The sequence below is a fragment of the Pararge aegeria genome, chromosome 15 (genome assembly GCF_905163445.1).
Source record: "Pararge aegeria chromosome 15, ilParAegt1.1, whole genome shotgun sequence".
In the NCBI taxonomy this organism is placed as follows: domain Eukaryota; kingdom Metazoa; phylum Arthropoda; class Insecta; order Lepidoptera; family Nymphalidae; genus Pararge; species Pararge aegeria.
Genome location: NC_053194.1, coordinates 10924952 through 10945864, shown reverse-complemented (window position 1 = coordinate 10945864; position 20913 = coordinate 10924952). Strand labels below are relative to the sequence as shown.

Genomic DNA, 20913 nt, shown 5'->3' with positions numbered 1-20913 from the left:
TTGACCAAATACAGCGTAGAAAATGGAAGTGGATGTGTTGGAAGTTGGGAATGGAAGTTTTACGCCGAACATATCTAATAAAATGTAGGTATGTATGTGTATTTTTTATACTCCTGAAGTCTAGCTAGGTCTTTTGCTCGTTTTATCTGCTAAGGGCAGCGTGGTGGACTGCGGCCTTAACTCCTTATTATTGTGGGAGGAGAGCCGTGCCCTGTACTGGGCCGGTAATGGGTTGCTGTGATGATGATCTACTGACCAAGTTAAGCATAATCAGAACGTTACTTAGAAAATAGAGCACTGAAGTCAGGCTGTTTGTACGATCTGTATGTGCGTCATCAAGACCTATGGAAACTATCAAAGAGTATGAAAAAAACACTTTCTTTGATGCTGCCACAGACTAAATAGGTTGTATCTAATCTAAAACGCAGAAGAAATGCGCCAATGACCAAGGATTTTTGTTTTAACCTACATACCTCCAAAATCTTAGTAGGTATTAATAGTCTCAGGCCTCGGGTCCCCGGGGCCTTAAAACCTCAAGAAGTCTTTCATCAAATTCCAAACAAGGCCAGATTATTCTCCGTAAGTTTAGAGGTAAGGCAGTTTGAAGTTGGAGGCCCCGTATGTTTATATAGTACTATACATATACCGTACAAGTGTATTAAAGGCAAGCGTGGGTTTGAGTACCTTATTTTATCGTTTCCTATGTCTAGCCTTTAACTTATGAATGAAAATTGAATAGAAACAAATTTTCTACTGTTTCTTATAAATAGGTAGGTACTTTAAATTTGGAGTAGACCGGCTCTATAATATTTTTTCTATGGTACGGGATGTCTTACGTACTTTATCTGCCGTAATATAATTGGAAAGTTAGATGCCTTTTGCAGGCTTATTGACGAGTCGAGAAATACTGGCAAACAAATTCAACGAGTACAATGAAGTACCTAAACTATTCTAACTAAACTATCCTAAAAAATTTCTTTATTCATGTATACCTATCACAGTTACTTATGAAGCGTTCATACATATATGTTTACATAATTGTAAGGGTATGGTGATAACTTCGTTTGCCAACTGAAACCTAAAGCTACGAGGGTTCCAAACGCGCCGTTTTCTAAGATGAGCCCACAACAAACTTGGCGGGGTGATTTTTTTTTTATCACCATCTCACAGTAAATTCATAGCTAACTATGAAGTTAGAGCAATTCACACCCAAGCTTTTTTATCGTTTAAGTAATCCGTAACTTTTGGAAAAGAAAACTCTCCTATAAGGCTGGGTGCTGAGAGATTAATTTTTTAGGGCCCCAGGGACCTGGCCAGGTAACTAGAAAGTTGCGCCACTGTATCAAACTAGGAGTTTCCAATACCTATGCCATAGAATATTTAGTGAATTGTTAGGCAATGGAACTTCTAAGTATTTCAACGACTTAATTCCGAATTAATTGTATTAGGATGTACCAATAAATCTAAAGTCATTAGAAGTCTCTAGTTTGCTTAGACAACTGTCCATTATAAAAATAACGTTCACACAATTCTCGCGCAATCAAAATTATGCTTTATTTGATAGCTCATACGGTTAATAGTGATATTTTTCCAGGGGTCGCTTATCCTTTTTTTCTGGACATTATAGACTTGCCTAGTCCCCGCCCATTGATTAACGCGATAGATAAAACTTGGCTTAATGAAGTATTTTTATACGTAGAATTTTTTCCCATTGTTAACAGACAGTGATCATTTGAACGAGTTACAATGAAAAAACTCCTCTTGATATTGGTTTAGCATTTTTTTATTATTTTTATTCTTGTGGTTTATTCCTTGGATTGGACGAATTCCGGAGGCCGTGACTGGCACACGAAATTGTTAGCAATAATTCATTCCATGCACCCAATTGTTTTTATTATTTCGTACACAACGTACAAAACTAAATAAATATACTACGACAAAACACACATCGCCATCTAGCCCCAAAGTAAGCGTAGCTTGTGTTATGGGTACCAAGATGACTGATGAATATTATTATTAAAAATATACATAAATACTAAATATTCTTAATTCTGTGCAACAAGTGTCCAAATCGGCCCACAGGTTTCATTAACGTATGAAAATAAAAAATCCTCACGCTAAAATAGCATGTCAACGTAAACATTTTAAAATTGACACTTTGTTGAACTACTTTCATCAGATAAGGTCTCAACAATTTACGTCGGTCGTATTCAATTTGCCGGCAGCGCAGTTGTTGAAAAATAATTATAAATGCAATTAAAAAGTCCACATAAATCCTTCCGTACCACGCCCAATGCGTAAACATTACTTATACTATGAATATAAATAAATATTATTGTTTTTACTGTAATTGTATTTCGGTGCTTCTGAATTTAGTTGGTTATTATTTTTAAATGACTTTTCAAATTAGGTAACGATATGATAACCGTTTACCGGTTTTTCATTTTATGTAGATATCCTCATATACAACGTGCGAGTGAAAACTGTATTCATTTTATGTAGATATCCTTATAATGACGTTGTATATAAATACAACATGCAAAAAAAAACGGTGCGGTGGAAGGACGAAGAACGCGAGCAATAGATAGTATCATAACCGTTTATATGTACATAATATTTAAATAAGTATATGTATCACCATGCTGGTCAAGTGCGGATTGGTGGACATCACACGCCTTATGAGAACATTATGGAGAACTCATAGGCATGTAGGTATCCTCACGATGTTTACCTGCACCGTTAAAGTAAGTGATATTTAATTGCTACTTAAAACGCATATAACTTCGAAAAGATAGAATTGCGTGCCGTGGTTCGAACTTGGCCCCACCGGAAGTGAAGCTGAAGCCGTAACTAGGCTATCAAAGCTTTTTTGAAGTACTTACTTAACTCGTAAGTATGGGGAAATAAGAATTTAAAAACTGTTTTTTTCTGCCAAAAAACTGTGCACCTTTTAACAATTCTCATTCTATACAGGTGCCGCAGCAGGTGTGTTTGTTTATCATTAAATTGCCCAATTTATAATTTCCTAAGGAATTGAGACCCCTATTTTATTAGCGTTCGCCTTTATCTTAACCGTTCGAGGTAGCAATTTATTTTATTACTCGAATTCTATACTTTTAACTACCGCAGAGAAAGCTACCTACTGTTTGCTTAACTTATTATACCTACTGTCTGTTCGGCATCACTGCAATCTATGCAGTTCGTTATGAATACCATCATATAAACCTTACAACGTGTAAATGAAAATCGAAATTATATTTCACAGGCTCTAGACGTACATAATTTACTCTCTCTGAGACTTATTTGTGAAATCGAAAACTAATCGTTTTTGAGTAAACCACTGCCATAGTTTTTACTGAAAGAAATCAGATACAGCCGTAACATCACATGCAAAATTAAAATCATGTGACTCCTGTCACTTTATTAGGTACGCGGTGTGGACTTTATTTTCTCGTAGTTATTTAACATCCAAAAAGCGAATGAGCATTCTGTTCAGGATAAGATAAAAAGGAATATGGAGAAAGGACCCACCTGTTCACAAAAGTTCTTCTATGACACAGTTTCTTTACCCCAATGCGAGACACAAAATATCACCTTTAAACTTCACTCACAATAACTAGGAAATCGCCCGGGGTCTATTTTACAGTTTATTGACGAATGATAAGTTCTGATTACACTTCGATATTTCGAATGCACGCGTTCAAGATGCAAAACGTTTTCACTTAGAAGGAACAAACACAGGGTCGCCTTGCGTGGGTTTTGAATGAAATAGGTTAGCAAAATGTGTTGCGTGGAAGAGAATGAGGGAATGAGGTACTATGTATGATAGAACATATTTTATTTATACACTTTATTTGTAAACCACAAATAGTAAAAAAAAAAAAAAACAATGGACACAATAAAAATAAACATAAAGGAGTGAAAAGGAGCGAATGCTTATTTGAGAGAAAAAGATTCACAAAGCAGACACGCCAGACGTCAAATGTCTGTTAATTATTTATCTACCCTCAAATTAATTAATATATGCGTTTGAGATCCACCACCTTTGACTGTAATCTCATTCAGTGATGCTGCTGTCGTAAATGGTAGTAAGCTAACCTAAAGGAGGTTGTGGGAAATTAAATCCATACCCCTTATTGATTTCCACATGGCATCGTGCTGGAACGCTAAATCGCTTCGCGGAACATCCTTAGCGGTGTTGAGGTAACCAGCGACGGCCGAAGTAGCCCGGACCAGAGATCTTTATACAAATTCCCAAATTAAACTAATTATATGATTGACCCTGGGACGTCCCTCCCATAAGATTACAGAGCTCACCACTGTGCCAGGGAGGTCGACATAATATTATCGTAATTATATTAATCGTCTATCTAAGTATATAATATATCTTTCCTGTGCTTTAGGAGCTGGACGATGAAGCAGTCAAGATTTGTATAATTTTTTTTTAATCGTTGTATAACAAGGACTTCAATGTCGAAGATGCTTCATACCTGCATGTAGCATGTAACTAATGTTAAATGTTACTATGATATTTACCCCAATTAATTATTTAAAATAAGATGGTTTGTACCAATAAAACACGTTATTGAAGGATTCTATTTATTGCTTCTCAATAAGGTACAAAAATGCTTACTTGCTAGGTAATAATCAAAAACACAACTTAAAATAAAACCACACTGTTAAAACACAAAATTAATAAAATAAGGCTCAGTTCAAACGGTCGCGTAGGACGCAGAACGATTTATAAGCCATTGCGGTACGCGCGTTTTTTGAGCCTGAGACATTCATTACATCAATTTGTAGGTCAATTCTTAACAAAAGTAAATAAACAAATACATACTGAAGTTGTCCTAATACTATACGTTTTATATACTGCTATCCAAGCTTGAAAGAAACCCGGATGATTTTTAATTTCGGATACGATAATAATTTTAATACAATCTAACAAAAGCGGGTTAGACAGTGAAAAGGTAGCTTTAATAAACTATTATTAAGTAAGCAGGGCATAAAATATTTATCCAATTGATGAACGGTTACCTTAGAGCGGCGGCGTAGGAGTTGACTGGTTTGATATAGCTCTCAAGATGAAAGACAGATTTATGTCTGACGTAATTTAGTCTAATTTTAATTTAGAAGACTGAGCAAAGTTAAAATACCTAGCTCATCTCAGACTTAGAAGCGCGTTAAGGAAGTGGGAGAGGGCAAACAAATCTCTCATACATCAACTCAATCAATCAACAAATCATAATATAATGGCTCGTATTAAGTAACTTCAAGTTCGGTATTAAGCATAGAATGACCTATACTTGAGAACGTAATCTGGGCTGATGTCGGTTTACTAATACGGGCCTAAGTTTCTTTGAACCATAGCGAGAAACCGCGGTTCAACAGAGGTTTGATTAGTTGTTCCAAAATTGATTTTGTAAAAATTAAATACTTTACAACCTCTTCTAAGTAAAAGTAAGTTCTTAGTAAAAAGAACTCTTGTGGTACATTGCTCTATTTTCAACATATTATTACATACTATAATATCATTTCGATTCTGCGACGCATGATAATTATGTGTAAAGTGAGTGTTATTTATAGGCTATTGCTTCAATACAAATCGTCAGGATATATCCAAGACTAACGTTAAGATACGATAAACATTCACACAAATTTGATTCAATGTAAGCGAAAGCACAAGTTTTAATTAAAATTTAAAGATCCTTTAAAGATCATCCGCCCCAGTCCCCTCGTCAACATTACCTTCTGTCTAGTGCACGAGAATGCAAAGGTACAAACACTAAGCAAACATTAATTAAAACGCCGTTTGCAACTAGCAAAGAACTTAAAATACCTATCTGGGCCCCTTAGTTACGAGTATCTTTTTAACTTAAAATATAATTGTTTACACCATGAGTTTTAAGACACTTATAATTAATATTAATTGAAAATGATTTGAATTCAACACAAATTTTACATTACAATTGTACGTGTTTGTTTAAGGCTAAAACTAGCAGCTAACGAAAGCCAAAATTAGTGCGTTTGATACCCAACGATCGTTGGTCTTCCGCGACGCTTTATGCGGTCATTGGCGTTTGCAAAATCAGCCTATATTTTGTGCGGATTAGTCCGGTAATCCGCACAAATAAGAGCGTCTTAAAAGTCGCCTCAAAGCGTCTAAAAAGCTGTTTTCAAAGTGCGGAAAACCTTTATTTTTATTAGTGTTGTGAAAGTAACTCATCAAGAGTTACTTTCACAACACTGTACTTATTTAGTAGGTATTGATTTTTAACTTTTTTATTTTACTAATTATTATTCCTAATATTAGCACTTGACTGCAATGTCACGATGATTAGCACGCTAAACTCTAAGGCGAAAATGGCAGTTTATTAAACTCACACTCCGATGTCCATGCGTATAGTTTACTAACTCGACTCCATCACGTTATCATCTCGTTTTCTTCGAATCTTTTCTTTGCTTGCCCTCAGGTCATGCATGGTTGACAGCGGCCATGACGTTCGCGACAGTGGCACTCGTGATGGGCGGGAGAGGCATCAGCATGTCTGCCAGACGACCAGCTTCACGAAGACCAGACAGGAATGCACCGTGGACCGTTGCTGGATAGTTGCGCATTGTGTGCTCACCTGTAAACACGAGTGTGTTATATTTACGCAATAGTCAAAAGCAAGTCGAAAAGTTGTGTTGAATGAAATAGTAGAATCATATGATATAATCATAGGATCACAATAGAAACACTAAATCACGTGTGAAAAGAAGAATAGTAAAATTTTATTCTGACTAATACTAAATGGCGAGAAGCGGTGATAGCCCAGTGGGTAGGAGCTCGACTTCATTTTCGGGGAGCCGAGTTCGAATCCCAGCACGCACCTCTAACTTTCCTTAGTTATGTGCGTTTTTTATGTAATTAAAAATATTACTTGCTTCAACGGTGAAGGAAAACATCGTGAGCAAACCTGCATTCCTGAGAGTTCTCCATAAAGTTCTCAAATTTGTGTGCGGGCCACCAATCTGCACCGGGCCAGCGTGGTGGACTTAGCCCCATTGTAGGGGCGAACCGTGCCTCTTAGTGGGCAAATATGGATTGATATAATGATGATGATGATGAAGAATACAAAATGGTGTCTATCTAAATAGCACGGAGTGTTATATGTATATGTTTTCTCTGAATATTGTGTTTATTTATGTGACTTTTTTAAACAAAATATGTAAAAACGATACTACTGCTATCAAAAATCATTTTTATATATTGATTATATAATAAAAATTACAATGTTATCAATAAAAGAAAATTTATATTATTTACTATAAAAGAATACAAAAAAATATTCTAAAAACAAAACTAACCCATCTGTTAAATCCTTATATTTTCTCTAGAGGACGACTGTTGTTGCCTGCCCCGAGATATTAATTAGGTTAATGGCGAGGGTGCCGTTGATTAGAAACCTACATAAAGCCAACATACCTGCAAAGAACAATCGGTTTTCTCCAGACGTGTCAGGAACGGGTGCTGCTAAGAGATCGTAGTCAGTTCCCGAAGACCCCACGGCTACAAAGCTGTATGAACCGCGGGCGAAGGGATCAGCGCGCCATCTAATTTGTTGAAAGAACATTAGCTTAAAAAACTACTATGTACCCATTCTCTAGGTAACGATAAAGCTATGTAGAGTTATGACAGCCTGGTGGTTTTCAGTTCAGCTTTCTCATTCGAGGGGACAGAGACCGAGACGAAAATCGAGTTGTGTGTTTACTTATAGTTCAAAAATGCCACTGTTTGATTAAGATTGTTTAAATATTTTTACATTAAGATTAAGTAGTTGAATAAATTTTTTCTTTTTTTTTTTAGATATACACTTGCGAACCTGCCATCCCCACCATAAACGCATAGTTTCTAAGGGGATGGATAATTATGTTGGAAAAATATTTGTAACTTTTTATTTTGAACAATAAATTAAAAAATTAAAAAAAAAAAAAAAAAAACTTAAACGATGGAGAAAACATCGTAAGGAAACCTTCATGCCTTTTTTTCTATTCCACTACTAGTCAGCCCTACACAGATTATATCAGGCGATCGCTCGGCCACAAGCAGCCCAGGACCGTGTATTGTGGAACTCCCTACAAAAGACCTATGTCCAGCAGTGGACGTCGATTGGTTGAGGTGATGATTATGATGATGATGACTAGCACTTGACAGCAATCTCACCTGATGGTAAGTGATGATGCAGTCTAAGATAGAAGCAGGCTAACGTGTTAGGGAGTATTGTAGTCATAGCCCTAACCAGTTGCTAAGCGACATCGCACCGGAACACTAAATCGCTTAGCGGCACGTCTTTGTCGGTAGGGTGGTAACTAGCCACGGCCAAAGCCTCCCACCAGACAGCCCAGCTTGGTGGACTACAGTCTAAGCCCTTCTCATTCTGTGTGAATACCGGTAGTGGGTGATGATTATGATGACTCTCAAGATGCAAAGTATCTCCTTGATCTAATATCAGCATGTTTGACCACAGATCAAAAGAGTTAAATTTCCGGGATGAGTCAAAATAGTTAGGTATTGGATTATATGACATAAAATTTTAGTACTAGCCCGGAGACAAGCATTTGATTTCATGTGGGGGAAATAGTCCACGTTGGCGCCTCGGAGAGCATGTTAAATCTCCATCATAATCAATAACTTTAAAAATTATCGTTAAAGCCTTGGTTGGCCTGTATTTGAGCATTTCATTCTGCTTCAAAGTTCAGAATTCCACTCTCTTTTGAGCAATCAGACATTAATAGGCTTTTGACAATCATGACTGTAAATAGGTACGATAAGACGAGGACTGACTTTTTAACATAGGTTTCTTGTATATTTCTTTCTACGATCCATGAACAGTGCTGCGTGTGTCGAATGACTTCCTGAAACTCATCTGCACAATCCTGGTGAAATAGACATTCTAACACCTTGGGACGCCATCGAATATTAGCATTTAGCGGTCTGAATTAAGTGTAGGTACACTTTTCATTCGATGAAAAGAAGAAAATGTTAGACATTTTTATATCTCCCTAGTAGATACGCTTCGGAACATTTTGTACATTTTACTTGATACTTGAAACGTTCTGACGTATACAGGATATTTACTTAACTTGTACTCAAGACCTTGCGAACGAACGACCACATTATACGAACCCCTTAGGAGCAATAACGAGAGATAAGATACATACAAGTAACATCTTATAAGCCCTAAGGAGACGTAAGAAGATACATAAAACTCAGCCCAACAATTCAACGGTGAGGCTTTTCAATAATGCAAAGGTAAACAATACCGCAAACATTTTAATAACCCAAATAACGACCACAATGTCATATTCAACGACAAAACAATACAAATAGAGGGCATTGTATGCATAAATGAAACGTTTCGTGAGCAAATTTTGTGATCGCTACCTATTGTATTTGGAATGCTGCACAGCTGGTTGATTCTTTAAGGAAAATAATATGTACATCGGTTGCAACATCGCATGTTGCTTTAGGAAGCAGTCGCTGCTATGGAAACACTCGATGTTACAACCGAGGTATATATAATTTTTCTTAGAGAATCAACCTGCAGGACGTAACTGGGCTGTCAATTTGTGCGCACAAAGCGCAGGTTTAGAAAGTCAGATTATTTTCAGACACTAAAGGCAAAGGGCCAAAGGGCGATTAACACACAATTGTGGCGACGCAAATTTACATCGGTCTAGTTTATGTCGAGCAGACAACAAACCAGCTCTGCGGCCTGCATACAAAGTGCGTAGTGTCGTAAATACTACGTTGAGAGGCAAGTCTGCGTCAAGGAATAATGGAATTTGTTAACGTGACAAGTGTCCCGCCACCTTTGTTAGTCCAGTGCTGCAGCTGGATCGATGTTTTAGAACGCTAAAATAAGCTATCTACGTCACGAAATGTAACAGGTATATCTAGTAATTTAGTTATGTGGTTAATCAAATATATATTAGATAAGGAATATAAAAATAAGGATTGAAAAACAAATCAATGGCACTAATATCAGAATTGACTTTAAATAAATAATAGTTAAAAAAAACTAAAAAACACACTTTTTATAGAAAATCGAACTATAAAAATAGAAAATAAATTTTAATAAATTTAAATTAAGGATAGTGTAAAAAATTTCAATAAATATAAATTAATAATAGTGTGCATAAAAAATTATATATTTTATTGTAAAAAAAGCGTGGGGTGCATGGTGTCAATAGTTATAAATATTTTATTGCCTGATTGAGTAGAGTGATTATCATTTTGATAATATCTTAAAAAGCAACCCACGCTATTTTAATTTTTTTTTTTTTTATTTACACTACTTTTAATTTATAGCTATGAGCTACAAACATACAAGTGAAGCTGAAATAAAGCGTGTAAAAATAAGACAGAACGATTATACCAATAAACAAAAAGGTTGATACTGGCTTAATAATATTAATTCAATTATTCAGGTGAGAGCACTTGATACCTATCTTACGATACTCAGTTTAGGTATCAGTGACTCAACCAAACATATAAATCTATAGTTTAGGTAGTCATTGTGAGTTAAGTAAATTGATATTTTGATTTTATTTTTAACTACCCGTGACGCAAAAACGACGGGTTGTTATAAGTTTGACGCGTAGTGTGCGTGTGTGTCTGTCGGATTTTGTTTTTTTTTTTGTGTTTGAAAGGTAAATTAGACGGGAGTTTACTTAGCTATTTCGCATCTGTAGCATTACAAAATGGCGGATTTAATTTTTTTTGCACAACTCGCTGAACATAATGAAACGGATGGATTTGTAGAATACTAGAAACTATCTTTATTATTTTGTGTCGGGGGTTTTTAATTTTTTTTATTTATATAGATATATGTTTTATTACCTCGTAACTACGCATTCTTTAGGTTGAGGGACGGCAGCGTGTCCGAAGATGCTCTTCAGAACTGCGATACATCGTCCTACAATCACGTCGTCAGTCACATTTTCCATCACGGCAGCAGCTTCGCCTGCCACCAGCGCAAGAAGAACTGGCGCGCTGTACAAGTTCCAAAATAGGAACAGCTCACCTAAAGTAAATAAACACGATAGGTAAATACAAATTCAAAAAATTCATCCTTCATGTAGGCGTTTCACAGGCACTAATTATTAAGCGTTCATACGTCACTTCGCATTATTGTGAGGTGACGGTGATAGCAACGTTCGTTAACTTTTTTTAATTCCATTACAAGTTAGCCTTTGACTGCAATCTCACAGCGGGCTAACCTGTTAGGGAGTATGGTAGTCATATATCGGTTTCCACGTGACATCGCACCGGAACCCTAAATCGCTTAGCGGCACGTCTTTGTCGGTAGGGTGGTAACTAGCCAAATTCCCAAATTGCCCTGCTGGGAATCTAACCCGGGACCTCCTGCTTTCCTCCGCTCACCGGGGAGGTCGTCTAAACCTAAAGCTAAGACTGTTTCAATTATTAAACTCACTAGGAATTCTTACATTAAAAAGAAGATAGCCTAAGATAAAGCGCATAACGCGCATATAAACCAAATCGATAAAAGATTCTAAACAAACCTATCATTCCCTATTTGCATTAGTATGCACAAGTTATACCCTGTAGCGTGCAATTAAGCAGATATTTGTACACAATTAAGTAAGATAAGGTGACGCTGTTCCAATAGAGTGTTTAATCTAGAGCAGATAACTTGACAACTTTATGGATGCAAGTCTACACCTAATAAGGTCATAATGAGCACCACGACGCTATACTAAATGACTCTGAAGATCCACGGCCGATATTTAAGAAGACAACCCCCGTGGGTGTTCCCACGTAAGTTTGGGACGTTGTACATGATACAATATCAGATAAGTTTCAAGCCGAAAATACTAAATTGGGCATGTAAAAAACCGGCACATTGTTCCGGCATTCCCAGCGTGGACGCGGGAACTTAATGAAGTTAGCAGAGTACACAACGAAGAACTAAGGAGGTGTACTAAAGCATAACGTAAAAAATAGCTTGTCTTGACTCGTTCCCGTGATTTATTGCCCAAGGCTCCCCCCCTTAGGGTTGCTCAGTGGCGTTAAATTATTCAGGTTTTAATTCGTTATCGCGTCGACCACCGCTGTTTCTACATTTTACACTATTTACAACGGGAAATAATTTACGAGTATCATCCTTGGGGAGTGTGCCACGGTTAATTTGCGGGATTTTGAGAGCGCTAATATTGATATACTACGCGTGTTCTCGCTTAAATAATAACTTTATGCCGAGATTGTTTATAGCTAATATAGGTCAAGGCTGAGACAACAATGCTTTAAATATTATTCTGATCAGCCTAGCGATTAATTTTCTGTCTAGACATAATTAATAATAGTTCTTTATAGACTTTTACGGCCGTTTGGCGTTGATACTCTTAGGAATAAAAATATAGAATATTATATTTTAAACAGGTGTAATTGAATTGTTTGTATTCTGAAACATCGAATTCCATGTTAAGTGACAATAAAAAAAGTTCAGTAAGCAATTCCTACTTAAAATTATGTATTTTGATACATAATGGAAAAAAACTAACTAACTACGTCGTTAGTCTAGTGGTTAGTATGTCCAACTAAGAATCACGAGGTCCTTGCTTCGAATATCGGGTCAGGTCAAAAATTGTTATGTATTGTGCTTCTGTTAAAGAATTCCGCCGTCAGCCCCCGTGCCTCGAGAGCACGTTAAGCCGCTAATCTCGACTATTATTTCTTACTTGTTATAGGTAGATAAGGCTGGACGTTTATAGACTGCGGATGATGACAAGGATGAATGGTAAATACAATCGGATTGAATTGTTATAGCTTAAGTTTAATTTTATAGAAGGAATAAAGTACAAAATGAAAACACATTACAGCCAGGATTATAGACGGGAAATAAAAAAAAAATCTTGTCAACGTTGTTCACATTGTCAACACGGTTCGGATATTCATCCAATCGAAAAATTCATCAAAACTACAACATCCAATATGCAAATCAAATCAAGGGTCGTGTATTTGTTTTATTAAAAAAAAAAGAAATATGCATTTTAATTTCACGAAGCCAACATACCCCTGCTGGCTGTAGTCGTGCCAACATGTCCAAAGAGATTGGCGCTCGGGTCCCAAAAGGTTCTCTCGAAACACAGCACAACCTTATTTAAGTTTCCATATCCAAGACGTTTAATGGCTGCGATCTAAAACAGAAAAGGGATAATTAGACTTATATTTGGTTACAGGATAATATAAAAGAGACTGCTTAGAATTTAAGAATCGTTATGCAGATACCCAAAGCAGTTGGTTCAAACATGTCAGGGCATCCGGCTTGGACTGTTAACAATATACTAAATATATGAAAACAGTTTTTAAGTACATAGTATAATAAGCTTTAGTTTTAGTTTATGCATGTGGGTAACAAAATGATCACATAATAATGGGAATGGTGGTAACTACATTCTACATCATTAATATAGGATATTAGATAGGTCTACATAAATAAAACATTTTGAAGAAGAAGAAGAAACACTTTATTGCACGTATAACATATACAGGAAAACAAACACTAAGAAGTTAAGAGTAAAACACAATGTAGACATGCAAAGGCGGCCTTATTGCTGCAAGCAATCGCTTACAGGCAACCTTTGTAGACAGAACTTACAGCAAGAGAACGGGATAGTGCCAAGAACTTTGTAATATATACCTAAATACCAAAATTATATGTGTATTTGTATCTATGCATGGATACAAATACATAACTAATGTAAATAAATATACGTTATATAAAAAAATACATAACATACATAATATATAAATATAATAAAGAGGTAAAGTTTGTGAGTTTTGACACTGTCGGGGGTAATCTCTGGATCTACTGAACTTATTTTGGAATTCTTTTACCAATATAAAGCCACAATATTTTTGAGTGTAGGCTATATATTAACCTAAAAACTGAAAAGAACTCTTCATAGTACACGGGTAAAGTTTGCAAAGAAAGTCGGAGAAAAAACGATCGAACGAAAACGTTTATTATGAACGCTGCTTGATAATGCATATAAAAAAGTCCGCGACGGTATATATATACATATAACTTTAATACTTAGGTAACAAAAGTAGTTTTTTAGTTTTTGAATTAATTTAATATTTTCAGTGAGAGGGAATTTATTTGTCGAAGTATATAAAAAAAAAGTTTTAGGCTAATAATACTATACAAAATCGATTATTGCGGTAGGATACAATAGGAACTACAAATTGTAAGATGTCCGGCCTGAAGTTGGCTCTCAAAAATTTTATGAATACAAGGAAATCCGTCGGTGGCTTTGCACGTTTAAATTTGCGTCTACCGTATCCCTATTCTTTTTTTAAATTCATAGCTTTGCAAGAAGGGCAAACTAAAAAAATGAAAAGATTTCTAGTTTATAAAATAAGTATGTTTTTTGGTGACCAAGACATGAATGTCCTAATACATACATCATACATTTCATAAATCTATTGGGTTATATCTAAACTGCAATAAAGGTTTGGATCGAAACATAATTGCAGTTTAGATATAACCCATGAAAGGCGAGCATTTTTTTGCGATATAAATATTTCCAGCCCGTGAACTGTCTGTTTTGTAAAAATAAAATCAACCCGTCACAAAAAAGAAGGAGGGGCAAACCAACAAATAGACATTCATATTTATACTATAAATGAGATGTGAATAAAATGGTAGAACCTTATTTAGAGCAATTAAGCTTACCTTATTAATGCAAATTTCGATTTAAATAACTATTAAAAAAAATGTTAGCATTATGACTTCAATTAAAATCTCGCCGATTTAATCTCACCAGCGTAACATCACGTAACTATAAAGTAGAACAGCTCTAAATTAGCTTTAAAGTCTAGACGGGAGCCATTATTCTGTGTTTATAGGTGTATCTACTCGTACTTACTTTCCAATCAGGCAGCGGCGGATCGAACTTAACGAAGTTCTGCTGATTCGTCCCGTTGTTCGCAACCGCCACTTTCAGCACTCCCAGGGGCAGAGTGCAAAGAATCACGTCTCCTGGAAACAAGCATGCCGTGAGCCAAGCCTCGTTATAAGTTTTTTTTTTTAGTTTTTCTATTTCATTACTAGTTAGCCCTTGACTGCAATCTCACTTTCAATTATAAAATGCACTAGGTATTCTTACATTAAAAAGAAGATAGCCTAAGGTATAAGCACAACACGCATATAAACTAAATCGATAGAAGATTCTAAACAAACCTATCATTCCCTATTTGCAGTGGGAGTATGGTACCCCTAGTTGGTTTCTAGGTCTGGACGGCCTGTCCTAGTCTTACCCCTAGTCGGTTTCTAAGTCGTCAAAAATAGACAATTTATAGGTCGGCAAGTATAGGAAAACAAAATAAAGCAACATATTTCACTAGGTACATGACTACACTCGATTTGTATCAAAATTTACAAACGGTCTATCAAACGCAAAGATCACACCTTCAAAACGATTCGATAGTTTTTGAGATAACCGCATTCAAAAATAAAAACTTTTAATTAACACTAGTTATGGTGAAAATCCGAGCTGCTGATGTGAAGCCGCCTGTGTGAAGTAGACTGGCAACTTTGATATTTAATATATGTTAAACAGTATGATGATATTTTCAAATAAATTCTAAACCTGCATCATGAATTTCAGTTTGTTTTGGTTTTCGAATTGGATATTATTCAAAGATGTGCAATAGCAATCGAGTCTAATCTTTTAAGAATATATAAATAATTCTGCCTATTGTTTATATATTCTTAAAAGATTAGGAAATAAGTACTAAGGCCACACTATTGTTGAAATTTTTATGGAACCTTGAGTTACAGTCAAAGACACGTCCTGGTTCTTTACTATTTGTTAGTTACCTAAATATCAAATGAAAGGGAGAGAATGGAAAGAGTAGGTAAGTATAGCTGTTTATTTATTGCAGAGAGTTTGTTCATTGTTGCATTTTATTGCCATTAAATGCGTGAAACCAGCAATAATAAACACTTGGGGTGGTTTTATTATAAATACTGATTACTTATTCGGAGTAAGTATAGAAACTTTTGTAATTCCATTTATTCGTAAACTTTGGCCGAGAGAATTGTACTTGTTAAGAAAAGCACTTCAACAATTTCCGCTTATAACATTATAAATGATAACTTACGGAGCCCGTAGCTCTGTACAGTTTGTGGTAAATTGGAATTGCTTTTGAAACTATTAATGTAACGAAACTGCAGTCTTTTATGTACTTGTATACGATTTTATCTACTAACAAGTACGGACCATAATTGATTATTGCGCTCGCCGACGCAAGTGCAGATATTTTTGTGAGGGAGCTACCATGTAGCAATTGTAAGGGTCTGCTCATACAAATCAGTTTAATTCCGCAACTTTTATATTTATATTCAGTTCCTGACCAACTAATAAAAACTAGAGTACCACGGTAAGACAGCTAGCTAGACTGCAGTCACCTTTTAAATGACTCTGCAATAAACCAGCTCAAATAAACTCTATGGATGACCGCACTAAAAATCTCGCCTAAAGTGGAGTAAACAGCACTGGCTCCACAGAACTAAGATCATACAGAAACCGTGTACACGAATAACATTGAAGCATCGAAAACCACTCCACTTTAGAATGGTTTCTCGAACAAACGGCTAGTCACTTCCTTTCTAAAGAAAACTGTTAAACGTAAACTTCACAATTTTATTTCTCGTTGCATATTGGATATAGGCAGGCGTTACTTTGCGGAAATCTATGATGTATAGTGGAAATTAAGCTTAATTTGCTTAACTCCGCGAAAAGCAGGAGAATCTGTATGGTGTATTTGATAATGTCCTCAATCCTTATACTCCACACCGAACAGATCTTCGGCAATGTACCCTCTACGCACGTTTCGCTCGGAAACCGGAGCATACTCATGAGATGTTAACTTTCGAAAGAATAATTGTTAACTATCGCGGAGTATAGCAAATTAAGCCTAATTTTCATAATATAGAGTGAAACGATTTTTTTTATACGTTTCTGACGAACCACTAACAAAATGTGTTATTTCCTTTTCCTGATACATAGGTAGGTAACTTGAATATCTTTAGAGCAATATAGCAATACTAAGTGGAAAGGTATCTACTTGCTAATGCACCGCGATTTCATCAATGTTCTCCAACGCAAGCATATGTTAGATTTAAAAACTCAATCATACCTTGCATTTAAAGCTACCTACGGAAGGTACACACTTTGGTTGTATTTTATCTTCCTGGCTTAAAAACATTTTGTCTACGACCTGATGTGCGTTTTACGAAAGAGTGCTTACGGCACTGTTGACTCCTAGTGCAAATTGCCGTATTTGTATCGATATACGGTGCAGATGAGCGTGCGAAGTGATTGAGCGAGTCTGTATTGTGTCAACACAAATACGTGACACACAGTGCGTCTGTCTTGCGGTGTTGACTGACGAACTCCCTAGCGCAGCGATGCGCGCTTTGGTTTTAGGTCGGGAGGTCCCGGATTCGATTAGCAAATCTGAATTTTCTTTGAAAGAAAATTTCAGAAAGGCGGGAAGCTTTGGTAGCGGCTAGTTACCATCCGACAAAGCTGTGCCGCTGTTTAATATAACTGTCATACTCCCTAACAAGTTAGTCTGCTAACTGCATTACCATTAACAGGTGATTCAAGGGCTAATTTGTAGAATCACAAAAAAATCTATACAAACACGCATCTCAATTTGTTGGCGTTGGAAAACGTTTACTCTTTTCTTACTGTTTATTGTTTAATAAGCGTTAACGCGCGTTGTCTGTTTTGTCTTTGCCTATTATTCGAGTTTAATAGCAATCAAATTTTACAATGCTGTGATTATTCTGAAAAACCAAATAAACTACCCCATTTATTTTATTTGCATAATGGAACATGGTTTCGGAACGACCAATAACATAAATTCTCACTTATTTAATGCACAGAAAATGTACCCGTGAATAATTTCATTTCGATAGTATTATCGAATCGCGTATATGTGGATGCAGCCTTATGAGTAACTAACGAATCTATAGGGCCGGCCGTCAAATGAAAAGGCCTCGGGCTAAGAGCAATCACCGTAAAAGCCCTGACCTTAACTAATAAACCTACAACAACTTTTATATTCTGGATAGGTTGCGCGTTCTTTGTAGCAAATGCAGACACGTATACGCAAATTTTGTGATACAAAAAACCATACGAATTATATTCAACATAACGACCCATTACCGGCCCTCTACAAGGCACGGGCCTCCTCCCACAATGAGAAGGGTTTAAGGCTGGAGTCACCACGCTGGCCCTTGTGGATTGGTGGACTTCACATACCTTTGAGAACATTGTGTAAAACTCTCAGGCATGCAGGTTTCCTTACGACATTTTCCTTCACCGTGGAAACAAGTGATATATTTATTACTTAAAACGCACATAACTTAGAAAAGTTAGGGGTGCGTGCTGGGATTCGAACTCGGCCCCCCGAAAGTAAAGTCGAGCTCCGACCAACAGCGCTATCACCGATTCGCACCAAATTATATTGGCGCACGATAATAGCAGGATGCGTTTTTTTTGCAAAACAAAAGGTACACTGTACAATATTTTTGATTGTCAGGAATATTAAGTGTTTAAGGTAAGGACTCAGGAATAATTAACTTTTCATATGTGCGTTTAAAGCAATCAAAATGCTTTAACGGTGATGCAAAAAACGGCCAGGCAACCTGCATGCCTGATAGTTCTCCATAATATTCTCAAAGATGTGTGATGTCCACCGATCCGTAGTTGGTCAGCGTTGTGTACTATGGCTTGGGCTCTTCTCATTCTAAGAGACCCGTGCCCTATAGAGGTTGATAAAATATGATGATGAAGAGTGTAGGGTTTTGTTTGAATACGTGGGTCGAATTTTCTTAAGTCGGTAAAAATTTATCGGAATGAACTTGTATTCTTTTTTTGAAATATAACAAATCATCGATTTACAGAATTTCAGAAATTAGCCTTTTTAGGAAGTAGTTCTTTGAGATTAAAATTGGAACTAGCCATGATACTCTTTACAAGTCCGATATTGTTAAGATAGCTTTGAATTTTTTTCTCATAGTGTAGGTTGATGAGCGGCACCGCCTCCTATCGCCTAACTGCCTCTTCCATAATAGACTCCGCCTGTATGCAAATGTCTGGCTCGAGGCGAGGGCCGAGAGGCAAACCGCCGGGTCAACAGAGGCCGGCCGCATTTTTGCGCCTCGTCAAAGTAAAATTAACGCGTTAGAATTGCAAATCACTCCTGGACAAAGAAACGACAAGGTGCCGCCGACGGCGTTGTAGATTTTTCTCATAACACCCATTAAGGCGTCTGCCACTTTGTTTATCTATTTCAGACGACTTCTTCAATATTATGACCGTTTTACGTTACCTTGAATTATATTTTAGTTTTAAAACGGGATAAGAATAAAGAAAAAATTATAACGACTTCAAGATACCAGAAATAATTTGGTGTAAGGTGTTAGTTTATTGTTTATATAGAAAAATTATAGATCGAAGCTCGTCATCGTCAACAAAAATAAGCGAATAAGATTGACCCCGTGCTACAAACGGAATACGATAGTACTACGCTATCGATGGTAATAACAAAAATCTAATAGTACTAGACTAAGGGACCTAATCGTATTGTGTTATCCATTCAGTGCAATCTAACTCACAGTCGCCGTGAAAGGGCTATTCTATTCAATTTATTGATGGCCAATCCACTGTCTACCTTTTTCCATTAATCTGTGTTTAAAGAAAAGACTTCTACTGTTCTTCAATATTAGGTAAAACCGTTTACTAAACATGAATCAAATTTTATGCTTTTAAGATGGGATACGCCAGAGCCTTATTACAACGACGCATGTTTCGACCAAAATAAACAGCTAGCTTTTTATATCTTTCCGTGTTTATGTAAGCGAATATTGAAACAATATTTTTTGGAGGAAATCATTTCTTCTAAATTTGAACCGGAATTCTTAAACAGCATGGGAATTAAAAGGTGGAGAATTCTTGTGTTGTGCCCGGTGAGCGCTTTACATATCGCCTTCATACATAACTGTCATCAATGCATAATTTACTCGTACGGAATATAAGGCATTAATTTATGAGTATATTTTATATCTATCTTTGAGATTAAATGATATAGTGTTATGCATTAATTTGCTATCTCAAAGGGCAAGTTTAATCTATAGTTTTACATTGTACACGGCAATTACAGTTTAGAATAATTTGTTTTCGTTATATTAATTCGATAGACTTATTAAACTAGATTGTATTATTCTTTATATTTTAATAGTTAAGAATATTCTGTAAACCTTAATTGCTCCGCTAACTAATTTTGATGTTATTTTAAAAAAGAGATATGAAATTCCCAGAAGAATTAGCTCGCTATTTCCATTATTTTATTTCATAGATAAATCTGCACATAGGTAACAAACAAACAAAAAGACACCGAGTTTATACTATTACTTTGGAAGTATGGAATAAATTTGCATACCGACCTTTAAAAGTTTGCGGTTGACCCGGAGCACGTGGGTTCACAGCTTTGACAGTGACGCCTGGTCCTTCATAAGATATATCCGTTACAGCAGTGCCGAGCCTTATGTCGAGGCCGTCAGATAGTGCCACTGGTACGCATGAATAGCCATTGCGAACTGAAACAAATAAAGAAATGAATTATAAGTTTAATACAGCTGGACAGAAAAGGTGAGGTAGTCGTGGGACGTACTTGTTGGCAACGAGCTTTGAGTAATCGCCAAAAATAAAAAAAAGACTTGTCTGGATATATGATGGTTTTAGCAACTTAAAACGATGAGAAAAGTTGCTGGGGATTAGAGCATCGGTGGCAAGATTCCTCTTTGCGCTGTGCGTGTGCGAGTGCCG

At 36.3% G+C, this 20913-nt stretch overlaps 1 protein-coding gene across 2 annotated transcripts in view; it reads right to left on the bottom strand.

Annotated features, from left to right (window-relative positions):
• Positions 1 to 4606: 4606 nt before the first annotated feature.
• The window catches only part of LOC120629772 (lysine-specific histone demethylase 1A), a 464274-nt gene continuing 447967 nt past the window's right edge, over positions 4607 to 20913 (bottom strand). For both annotated transcript variants that reach the window (XM_039898808.1, XM_039898809.1), the window contains exons 11-16: positions 20532 to 20684; positions 14938 to 15050; positions 13080 to 13203; positions 10886 to 11069; positions 7469 to 7596; positions 4607 to 6629 (exon numbers count right to left, since the gene is read on the bottom strand). In XM_039898808.1, coding sequence (XP_039754742.1) covers positions 6475 to 6629; positions 7469 to 7596; positions 10886 to 11069; positions 13080 to 13203; positions 14938 to 15050; positions 20532 to 20684 — 857 coding nt within the window. In that variant the 3' untranslated portion in view covers positions 4607 to 6474. The remainder of the gene's footprint in view (positions 6630 to 7468; positions 7597 to 10885; positions 11070 to 13079; positions 13204 to 14937; positions 15051 to 20531; positions 20685 to 20913) is intronic.